Source organism: Martes martes (genome assembly GCF_963455335.1).
Source record: "Martes martes genome assembly, chromosome: 10".
Taxonomy (NCBI): domain Eukaryota; kingdom Metazoa; phylum Chordata; class Mammalia; order Carnivora; family Mustelidae; genus Martes; species Martes martes.
In genome coordinates, this window is record NC_137898.1 from 78528675 (window position 1) to 78541192 (window position 12518).

At 39.3% G+C, this 12518-nt stretch overlaps 1 protein-coding gene across 2 annotated transcripts in view; it reads right to left on the bottom strand.

Annotated features, from left to right (window-relative positions):
- The window catches only part of SESN3 (sestrin 3), a gene marked incomplete at its 5' end in the record, with an annotated part of 73775 nt that overhangs the window by 22009 nt on the left and 39248 nt on the right, over positions 1 to 12518 (bottom strand). For both annotated transcript variants that reach the window (XM_080816058.1, XM_080816057.1), the window contains 3 exons: positions 2247 to 2429; positions 3903 to 4100; positions 6841 to 6906. In XM_080816058.1, the coding sequence (XP_080672184.1) occupies positions 2247 to 2429; positions 3903 to 4100; positions 6841 to 6906 (447 nt within the window). The remainder of the gene's footprint in view (positions 1 to 2246; positions 2430 to 3902; positions 4101 to 6840; positions 6907 to 12518) is intronic.

A 12518-nucleotide genomic window follows, 5' to 3' on the forward strand; every position in this document is an offset into this window, starting at 1 on the left:
ACCTGTATTTCCTTCAGTAACTAGACATCACTATCCAGAGGTAACAGTATTCTGCTTTCAGCCCAGAGTGTGCTGTCCTGCTCATGGCATTGCCTTCTCCCAGTCAGGAAGGTAGAAACCTTACTTATTCTCCTGTCCTTCCCCTCTCCTCCATCTTCACATTCTGCTAGTCACCACGTCCTGCCTCTTTCCATGCAGAATGCTTACATACAGTCTGATCTCTCCTTTGGCTTTAAAAAAAAAAAAATCATCTCTCATGTGGACTACTGCAATTGCTTTATGATTGACTCCCCTGTTTCTAGACCGTACCATTTGTGATTTATCTCCTGCATCACCACACACGTTCATATTAAAACTCAGCTCAAAAACCTCTGATGACTCCTAATTCTTCATCATACTCATCTCCAAAATCTTTTGATCACATATACTACTACTTTTTTTTTTTAAGATTTTATTTTATTTTAGACAGACAGAGGGAGGGAGAGGGCACGAGCAGGGGGAGGGGCAGAGGGAGAGGGAGAGAGAGAATCCCAAGCAGACTCTATGCTTGAGTGTGGAGCCCTACATGGGGCTCGATCCCAGGACCCTGAGGTCATGACCTGAACCAAAATCAAGAGTGGACACTTAACTGACTGAGCCACCCACTGCCCCTTGATCACATATACTTCTGACAGTAACATTTGGGGGCTCCAACCTCTGATAGTATATACCTTTGTTTATAAATAAACACTTATAAAATACAGCATTTTATATAGATGAGTAATACACATGTACTATAATACTAATATTGTAAAATATACAAATAGAGAAATTTATTAAGGTAAGAATACATGTGGGTGCACACACACAAATGATTTTCCAACATTTTGAAGGATTGCCTTCTGCATCCCCTGAAGTAATATAATATAACTCTGAAGAACATATGTTTCTGAGGATAAAACATAAATTCTTTAATACAGTACTCATTGTGTCATAAGGACATGCTCCCCATTCTTCCCATCTCCTACCCCCACACCTCACATAACCTTCCCTACTATCAGTGACATGAAGCCGTTAGTTACTTTTCCAACATACAATGTTTCATAAGCCCCCCACCCCCGCCTTTCGTTGAAAATTGCCACGTACTCTTCAAGACCTATCTCAAATGTTACCTCTCTCAGCTGTTCATATCTTCACATACCACTGTGCTGTGTTTATGGTCATTATCTCCCCCTCTTTCTTCCCCTAGATTCCAAGCATGCTGAAGGGCAGGGTCTACCTTTTTGGACCCACCAAAGTACATGGCACAAAGTAATTAACATAGGACATAAAAATAAGGATCAATTCCTCTATCTAAGTAACATCTTATCAAGTCAGAACATAAAGCTTAGGGCAATGTTATGTTTCATATATTCCCAGACAGGTAACTCAATTTCTAAGAGTATAGAGACTGATAAAAGCTCAGTTTGGTTTAACTGGGCAAATAGCTAACAAAAATGTAGTCTAACCGAGAGGATCAACAAAACCAAGGACATGTCTACACATTAGAAGCAGGGAATTCAAATACCTATGTATTGAATAGCGACCAAGTGCCAAGCACGGTGCCAAGGCTTCACCCCGTGTGCCTTTGACGGAAGCCCCTTTCCATCTGCAAGTACTCTAGTCAATTGCAACTGTGTTTCTCATCTCAGCTCTAGCTTCTAAAGGCATTGAAGCGTTCACACCAGTTGGCACATCGCTTTTTATTTGCAAAACTGTAATTTGCAGATCTTAAAATTATGAAATGTTAGAACTAGAAAAGAGCCTGGAACTCATTTAATCTAGGCCCCTCATGTTATAAAGGGGAGAGCTACTGAGGTCCACAGAAGATAATTTACTCAAAGTCATGAGCGGGAGAACCCAGGGAGTCCATTGTGCAATTTATTTTGTCTACCTCCTGCTTGAAAACAGAAATCAACTTTTCTCATGGCCACTCACTAAGGTACCTAGGTAGCTCATTATTGATTACCTTAAGAGGAATATCCATTGGCACTTAAATTTAACCCACAGACTTTCTACATTTATCTTTTCTATATACTGAGAGCCTATGTTGTAAGTTTCTAATATGCAAGTATTTTAAGATTAAGTCTTAGCCCCCCCCCAAAAAAAAGAAAGAAAGAAAGAAAGAAAGGAAAAAGGAAAAAATAGGAAAAGAAAGAAAAGAAAAATGAACTCTCAGCCAGAATCATGAGCAAATCTCTTTTTCATTTCCAAACAGCACTCAGTACCTGAATGTGCTCTTTTGTGATCAGCCAGGGCCGGTGTGCAAGCAGCTTGTTAATTTCATTAAGATTTTTCAGTCTTTGCGGCACATATTCCAAACCATTCAACCACTCAGCAATACCTCCTGTCTTTAAAAATTCATCCACGTGCATGTTTATTAGGTAGGAACACTGATGTCTAGCTGCAGCCTAAAACACAAGAAGACTCTGTTGATAAAGCAATCGTGGTACATGTCACATTCCACTAGTTCTAAACCAATAATAATAATGATAATTGATTTGGAGTTTAATAATTTTAATAACCAATAATTCTTTTCTTACAGATTCCTCCTCCTCCTCCAACTTCTATCACAATATGCCATAGATTCTTGAACCAGTACACATAGTCGATATTTGTACAAGCGAATAACTGTCCCATGTAGGCAATTACCTCCTCAGCCAGAGGTGGGTACGGATTAACCTCAAATGCACTTCCTGGTTATATCAAGAACATACATGTCCCTTTCATCACGGTAAATGACATAAACTACGTTCTATTTAAAACTCAATAAAATCTCACTAACTTGTATTCTACCCACTCAGAACACAGGCTAATTTGGGTGCTCCTCTTACCCCCTTTAAGATAACTACGATTTCAGTCTTATCTGGGCACATCACCCACTGAGATAAGACAAGTTCACTGACACCTTCCTGCCCGTGCAGTCAAACCAGTCTTGACCCTGGGAGTTTGGGAAATCCTTGCAAAGCAGACTTTTCACTGCTCCTTTCCCTAGGCCTGCTTCTCAGGAAAACAGTATCGTTTCTTCATCCTATTTTCTATATCTTGCTTATCTCTTAGTTTATGATGGTTCTAAGGCTGCCTAGGAACTCGCTGTGGTCAAATCTGTAAGCGGGAATTACAGTCTCAGTCGTGTTCATCCGTGAAGAAACACAGAGCGCTGCCCTTTTCTTGTTTAAAACTTTGATGAGAGCATAAACAAGATAATCAAATCAAAGTTGGGAAAAATGAACCTGCTGACTGCCAGCTACCTCTGCCAGCCAGATGTTCTCCTAAACCACCCCAACACAAGGCACTGGGACCAGTTCCTCCGTCTTTTTCTCCAGGAATAGTCCACCCGTGACACTGTTCCTTTCTACCTTTCTCATCCCGATTTATAATTCTCTCCCCACCCCCACTGAAACATTAACTAGTTCACTAGTTTGTACCAAGTACTATATTTCGTGGGGTTATGACTCATTTAAGAATTTTTCCCCCATTGGTGCTAATGGATACTCTCCTCTCCTCTGGCCAAATCAGTAACATTCTTCAAGCAGAAAATGTCTAAATCAGATGTCACAACCAACCTGTTTTATATTAATAATAAAAAACAAGGCATCAAGAGCCAAAACACGACCTGTGGGATCTTAGGGATAGTCCCTTGGACCCTACAAGCGCCATCAATTTATGAAAATTCAAGGAGAAACTGAACCCTTTAAGACATGTAAAGCATTCCAAATGCATCCCAGACACGCGGTATCCTAAAGACCGCCACAGGCTTCTTCAAGTCTTACTTCTAGAAAAGGGTACTGAGCTCTACACACACACACACACACTAGGAGTGGGGAGAAGGGACGCGCAAGGGCGGTGTGGCGGGAGCACAGGCAGCTGGGAAGCGGACGCACCATTATCGCGATGTAGTGCCTGTGCGGCAGAGGAAGGGGGCCGTCCATGCGCAGCATATAGAACTGGCTCCGCAGGAAAGACTCCAGGTACTGAGTGTGCAAACTCATGACCTGCGTGATGTTGTCCAGGCGGCCGGAAGTAGAGTACTCCTCCACAAGAAAGTTCGTACGCTCATCCACCGTGTTCGCTTGGACAACCTGGTGACGCGGAAGCACACAATGAGTACTGAGAAGCGATGGAGCTTTTGTTTACACACATGATGCCACTCTGGAAGCAAACGCATGTTCTCTGGGTAGGAACAGACCCCGAAATTACGCAGTTGCTCCTACCAGTGACGGAAATAAAAATAAAAAGAAAGAAAAGAAAAAAGCACCGCTCATTTTTGGCTCTGGGACCGCAATTTATTAAACAACAAATGTCAAATCATCAAACACACAGCTCTGAACTTGGAGAAAAGCGGCTTCCATCTGCTCTACCAGGCACAATTTCCAGGGCCCACTTGCCTGGCCGTTATCACGCCAACGGGTGGAGAGGGAAGCGGTGGTATTCGATTCCCACAGTTACAATTTTATCTCAACGGCCCATGAAGTATCTAATTACATTGTCTTAAGACAAGAGTTCCAGTCTGCTCTTGTGCTTGTTTTTGTTCAACATAAAATAAGTTTTCTGAAATCTTTTTAGAAACAAAGGAAAACATGATAATTTGTAGGAAAGTGTTAATTGAAAAATTAATAAGGACACTAGAATACTGTCATTCCTATTTTCAGCCTATTGTATTAATTGTTAAAAACAAGGTTGGTTATTAAAATGGACATCCTCTATCCCAGGGAATCAAAAGAGTTTTCTCAAAAATAGATTATTATATGTAGCTTTATACACAGTGACAGCTTGGGCATCACACCAAGAATTGGGTCTGAAGGTGTTAAGAGCTTATTAGCACCTTGTAGAAGGACCCGGCTCTGTGGGAATTAATGGACATGAGATGAATATTTCTAGGACTGGTTCATTATTTATTGATATTTTAGAATTAGAATTCTAGACTTAAGAATACATTTCTTATTTCAGATTCAAAATTAAATTCGAGCTCATACACCTACTTAACCGCAGCCCTGGTCTAGAATCCATATTTTCTAAAGTCGAGACTACTGGTCTTCCCAGAGATCCATACTGTTATTAGAAACTTTGTTTACTCTTTAAGTCTGGCTCCACAGTCTCTTCTGAAAAATAAGTACAAATTATACAAAGGCACTACTGACCGAGGAAGATGTAATCCCAAAGGAAATAGAATGTTTGGAAAGTGTGAATTGTGAGGAACTGTTAATTACAATGGCGTAAAAAAGCAATTTCAGTTCAGCTAGTTATAAAGCCAAGTACACTTTCATTTGCCCATTTCCCCCCATTTTGTCAACTACAGGGACCAAGTGATGTTAAAAACAATAAGCTCCGGATTAACCACATGTAATTAAACATAGAATATTTGTTAATTTTGTTTTGTCTTCTCCAGCAGAGTTTCTTTTGTTTAAGCAATGCCAAAGGCGTCAACAAATGCAAGAGGTCCTGAGAATAGCGGTGGCTTCTGCAAACCACCTTACCTTCAATATATAGTGTGAAAAAGACTGTTTCAGGAAGTCTTTATGTAAATGAGGTAATCACTCTACCAAGATCCCTATGCTGTAGGAGAAAGTGGGCACAAACACAGCCCTTTTTGTAAGTACTGGTCCCACCTAGATCAGCTAGAGACGGAGTTCCCAATGTTAACTTGTTAACATGTTTCCCATGTTAACATGGCTGTTCACATTCCTTTAACCTTTCCATTCAGATGGTAAGGTCACTCAAAAAGCAAAATGAAGATGTAGGACTACTCACTCTGGCAAGGACCTGGCATGTATTTTTCGAATTTTATTCATTCCTTCTTTTAAGACAATGCCTGGCACATAACAGGTGCTCTGTGTATCTTTGTTGACTGCTTTCAGAACAATATAGGAATAATGCTGGTGCTTTAAGATAAATGTCTTTGCAGTACTGAATCAGGATATACAATCGTATTCAATAAGGCAATAACTTCTTCCAGCAGAGAAAAACTCCCCAGTTTAGTGGTTCTTAAACTTTTCTTAGCTCAAGTATCTATCTGAGTGGCATCTAGGAATCTAGGATGTCGGGCACTTTGCTGTGATCTTTCATAAGGATGTATACCCACAAAAAGGCACAAATTTTCTCTTGATTGTCATTTTACAACCTCTCCTTCTTGCAATTACCATCTTGCCTCCCGCCCCCCCCAACTAAAGGTACATACTGTACAGAATGAATTGACATTCTGTCCAAGAGACTTCTTAGAACCAAAACAAACGAAAGAGTAACGACTAATGGTGTAATGTCATTATATTACGTACAATGTAACGACTAATGTCGTTAAATTAGTAACGACTAATGTCGTTAAATTAGTAACGACTAATGTCGTTAAATTAGTAACAACTAATGATATTCTGCTTAATAGGTTTAGTTGGGAAACTCATTTTTTCAACTCAAAATATATTTTCTTAACATTTATGAAACCTATAATCACCATGAAACAGTGGACATTTAAAAACCTGAAACCTTTGGGTTAATATTAAACTTTATTTAAAAGAAACGTTATTACTGTTAGTAGCCTTGTTCAGAAAAGTTATACTTGAAATCAAATATGGTAAAACTCACTTTTTTCTAACCTTGCAGAATTCTAACTCTAAACTAACTCTAAAATAAGATGGCAGATTACTAAACACACAAACTTTTAAGTGAAGTTCAAAAGAAAATACCTCTGTGGTTCTCTGAAATATAAAAAAGGAACAAAAAGCAAAACACAGGTTTACTCCCATATTAAAAATGGAGATATCCTTTGATACAATCCAGTTATTTTTTTGTATCACACTTAATGTATTTTAAGACAGATAAACTTACTTCCTTCTCTGGAATAAAGGCACTTGGTCCTCTTGTCAAGGGCTGAGATACTCTGATTCTTTTATCCTGTTTTCAAAAAGAAAAGTTTTATGTGTTAATGATGACTTTCTAATTAAAGTTAAAAGGGTGCTGAGGTACTGAAACAAACTGAATAAATAGAACATAAAATCAAAATAAGGGACAGGTCTCAGATCACAGAAAATCCACAGGGCTAATGTGTGAATAAAATAATGGGGCAAATTCCTCAAAAAGTTAAAAATTGAACTTACGATCCAGCAATCACATGACTAGTTATTTACCCAAAGAACACAAGAACACTAATGCAAAAGGATACATGCTTCCCTATGTTTATAGCACCATTATTTACAATAGCCAACATATGGAAGCCGCCCAAGTGTCCATTGATTCATAAATGGATAAAGAGGGTATAGTATATATATACAACAGGATATTATTCTGCCACAAAAAGAATGAAATCTCGCCATTTTGCAACAACATGGATGGAGTCAGAGAGTATAGTGCTAAGCTAAATAAGTCACTCAGAGGAAGACAAACACCATATGATTTCACTCATATGTGAAATTTAAGAAACAAAACAAACATGCAAAGGGAAAAAAAGGAGAGAGAGAGAGAGATGAATCAAGAACCAGACTCTCAAACTGTAGGGAGCAAACTGATGGTCACCAGGGGGAGGCGGGTGGAGGGATGCGTGAAATAGGGGAGGGGGATGAAGGAGAGCACTTGTGAGGAGCACCAGCTGATGGACAGAATTGGTGAATCACTATATTGTACACCTGAAATGAATTTAAACACTGTATATTAACTAACTGGAATTAAAATACAAACAAGAAAAAAAAAAAAAAGGATAATGGGGCAAGTGCCAACCCAGTCCAAAATTTCATTTCCCTCAGTCATCTTCTACAGCCCCGGAGATTTTTAGCCCATAGCTGGCGTGACGGAAACTGTCGATCTCCATAATAAAATCATATCTAACAGTATACTACTGCACTGCTAGACCTCAATCTGGAAGCTCCAGGAAAGCTTGAAATCAGAGGATTCCATGCAATTCCCCAAAGCAATGACCTGACCTGTGGGGTTCTTTTTCCACAGTAAAATAGGAATAGACATATCTAATATAAAGTTTTGAAGCTTTAAGTAAGAAAAATGTAAAACTTGGAGAAGTAGAGGTTAACTTAAGGTAAGAAATGGAGAACTTAGCAATCCATATTGGCCCACTTGCTATCCTATTGAGGACTAACTGGGAGATTGTCAGTGGTATTCTGAGTGTTAGATTTATTTGAAGTTTTTTTTTTGTTAATTTTTTTTAATTAAAAAATATTTTGGTAACCCCATTTAAGTGTGATATCTATAAAGCTGCAAACATTCCAATCAGGTAATAACTTCCTTCTCTGCAGGCATGTTGGAAAGCTGGAATAGTCAGAGAGAGGCTCTCAGGGCTCTGAAGTCCTTCTTAGCCAGGAGGAGAGAGAGAGGAGACATGGCCACTTAATTTTCTATACTAAAAGTAATATTCTAAAGTTCTAAAAAAGAAGCCCTCTAAAACCGTAACATAAAAACAGGGACTATGCTTACACCATACACAAAAATTGACTCAAAATGGATTAAAGACTTGGATGTAAGACCAAAACCCATATAACTCCTAAAAGAAAACATTGGCGGTAAGCTCCTTGACATTGCTCTCGGCGGTATTTTTTTTGGATCCAACTCCAAAGGCAAAGGCAACAAAAGCAAAAATAAACAGGTGGGACTACATCAGACTAAAAAGCTTCTGCACAGTGAAGGAAACCATCAATGAAATAATAAGGCAACCTACCGAATGGGAGAAGATATTTGCAAATCATGTACCTGATAAAAAGTTAATATCCAGAATACATAACGGACTCATATAATTCAACAGCAAAAGCAAAAGTTCAATTTAAAAAATGGGCAGAGGACCTGAAAAGACATTTTTCCAGAGAAGACATTCAGATGACCAATGGATACATGACAAGGTGCTCAACACCACTCATCATCAGGGAAATGCAAATCAAAACCACAATGAGATATCACTTCACACCTGTCAGAATGGCTAAACTCAAAAATGCGAGAAACAGCAAGTGTTGATGATGATGTGGAGGAAAAGGAACCCCAGTGCCCTGTTAGAGGGAGTGCAAACTGGGGCAGCCGTTGTGGGAGACAGGATAAAGGGTCCTCAAAAAATTAAAAGCAGAACTACCCTAGGATCCAACCATTCTACTTCTGGGTATTTATCTGACGAAAATGAAAACACTAATTAGAAAAAAATATATACACCTCTATGTTTATTGCAGCATTATTTACAATAATCAAGGTATGGAAATAACCTATTCATGAATGGATGAATGGATAAAGAAGACGTGGTATACTGTACATGTACAACAGATTACTCCTCAGCCATAAAAGACAAAGAAATCCCTCCATTTGCGACAACACAGACAGACCTTGAGGGTATTAGTCTAAGTGACGTAAGTTAGAGAAAGATAAATATGGCATGATTTCACTTACATGTGGAATCCAAATGATGAAACAAATGAACCCACAAAACCAAACCAAACTTCCAGATAGAGAAAATAGGTTGGTGGTTGCCAGAGGGGAGAAGAGTGGAGACGTGGGCAGACTGGTGAAGGGGGTAAAGAGGTACTAACTTCCAGTTATAAAATCAGCAAGTCACAGGGATGTGATATACAGCGTGGTGACTACAGTCAATAATATTGCATAGCAAATCTGAAAGTTACTAAGAAAGTAAATCTTAAAGGTTCTCATCACAAGACCAAAAAATGTGTCACTGTGTGGGGTGACAGATGGTAACTCGGCTTAAGGGGGTGATCATTTTGGAGTGTATACAAATGTCGAATCATTATGAGGTACACCTGAAACTAGTATAATGTATGCCAATTATACTTCAATGAAAACAAAATAGGGACTCGGCCATGGTTTGCAAAGATTATAAAGACTGTGTGGGAAATTGAAGAACATGAGAACAGAGGTCTCCTGGAAAAGAGTGCATTAAGCTTCAGGTGCCACCAAGCCCTCCTCAGGCAACTTCCACACCGAGGAAGTGACTGTAAATGGTTCCTTATCCAATGCTGGCAATATCTATTTCGTGTGACCTTGTCTCTTGTCCAGAGCAGATCAGACGAAGCAGCATAAAAACAGATCTGCCGCCTATGGGTGCTTTGATGCAGAAGTTCTGCCCAAATACAACTGAGGGCAATTTGTTGGACGGGTTAAAATTCTAGAGTTACTGGAGGTATATGCAAGTAATGGACCCTGACAACAAGAAGAGCAACAACATAGCACTCAGAAACAGAGGCAGAGAACACAATAAAGGCACATTAACACGTGTCTGCTGCTAAGGGGAAAAGCACTAGTATTTCTATAGGGTCACCAGCTAAGTCAAGTCTAATCATGGGCTCTCCTGTGTCTTTTCCTCCCTTCCATCCTCCCCTCTTTCTCTCTCCATAAGGAAACTGGAGTCTTTTTTGTTCCTTAAAATCAAAGAGCCTACCAAACACAAAATCGTTATTCTAATCCATTGCTTTTATTTTTTTTAAGATTTTTATTTATTTATTTGACGGAGACACAGCCAGAGAGGGAACACAAGCTGGGGGAGTAGGAGAGGGAGAAGCAGGCTTCCCACTGAGCAGGGAGCCTCATGTGGGGCTTTTAGTTCCCAGGACCCTGGGATCATGACCTGAGCCAAAGGCAGACACTTAACGACTGAGCCACCCAGGCAACCCCCAACCCCTTACTTCAGTGAACAGCAGTTACAAAACCAACGGACAAAAGGAGACAGCCAGGCGTTCAGTGATTTTTTTGAGAATCTGATCAGGTACTGTGACAGACTCAGAGGATAGAGAGCAAGCAAAAGAGGGAGGGTTCCTGCTCTCATGAGCATGGCATACAACCTCCATCAATTTTCAGAATTCTATCGGAATAAATATATTGAGTAATGATAACCTAAAATGGCTTAGGTTTCAGAAGGGACCAGGCATTTAGGTAGTATTTATAAAGTGATGACAAATATATCTTAACCTACTGGTCAAAAATACTAGACGACTCCATGTAAAAAGGAGTGATTTAGAAATTCTAATATCGGCATTTCCTGTCTATATCAACCCAAATCTAGTTTTACCCAGAAAAATAATTTAAAAGAAAATAACAGATTTCTTCCCTCTGCGAGCTGCTGTGAGTTATAGGAAACAACATTTCAAATACTCTCTCTGTAATACAGCCTATGTGAATGCAGTCCTATGTGAAAAGCAATTTCCTTGATGACGAATCATTTCAAATGAATAGAGCAGTTAAGAGAAACTGATTGTGAGGACCTACCACAGGTCTGAGGAGAAAAAATGCCAATGGGAAGGTAAGTGGGGGTTTTTGTTTATATTTATAAAAAATACATAAAATTCAGAGAAAAGACAGGGAGAGAAAAACCAAAAGCATATGAAGGGACTTCGGGAGACAAAGAATGATTTATTACTAATAGGATTTGTTTGTAAAAATCAGCTTTGAGACATTTATTAACTGAATTTACCGTTACATGCTTGAAATTGTTATTCTGCCTACCATAATATTTTCTGGAACAGAAGATGTTTAAATCTGAAATAAGTCTTCATTACAAATGGAACTGCCCACTGCTGCACTTCAAAGAACATAACATCTCTTCGTTTGACCAATTGATAAGAAGCAACAGAGACTCAATTTCATTTGTGTCAACATTCGTTTGCTCATTTAGTCAGCAAACATTGAGAATCTACAATGTGCCAGACACAAATAAGGATTAACCTGACAGAAATGCCTACAGCCAACCACGCAGCATATGACAGAGCCCAGAGCAGATGCATACCCACGGTGATGAAGGAAGAGATCATTTTAACAATTACCACTTGCTCAGTCATCCCCCTTTGGTTGAACATTGAAGTTATGTCCAGTTTTCCCTATTATAAATAATGCTATGATGAGGATCTTTGTATAAAGAGATTTGAGGGCAGACTGTGGTATTCAGGATAGGTTCTTTAGAAGAATCCCCGACGTGGATTTCCTGAGCTTTAGGCCAAATAGCCTTAAAGTTCTTGTTGCAAACCGCAAAGGTGCTAACAAAAATCTTTTACCAATTTTATGTTCATCAGCTGAGAAAATGCCCACTTAACTCATTCACTTCAAAAGTGAAAAACAGCATCCAAAAATGTGCTTGAAACTTTCCATGATATCTGAGGTAAAATTTCTTACATGGAGATGTGTAATATAATTAATAATAATACAATATTTTAAATAATAGTTTTTTTTTTTTAATAATACAGTCTGGGGGTGATGTAGCCCCCGAGCCTGGGACTAACACAAACAAACCAACTAACAGAAACTCCCCAGTTGGGCAGTTACTGCAATAGCCCCGGGGAGAGATGATGTGGGCTGACCTAAGAGAGCTGCTTAAGCACTGACGGGAAGGAAAAACTAACATCATTTTTTTAAAAAAATTTTTTATTTATTTGAGAGAGAGAGAGAGCGCACGAGCATTGGGGTGGGGGCAGAGAGAGAGGGACAAGCAAAATCTGCAGTGAGCATGGAGCCTCGGGTGGGGCTTGATCTCAAGACCCTGAGATCATGACCTGAGTGGAAACCAAGAACCAGATGCTTAA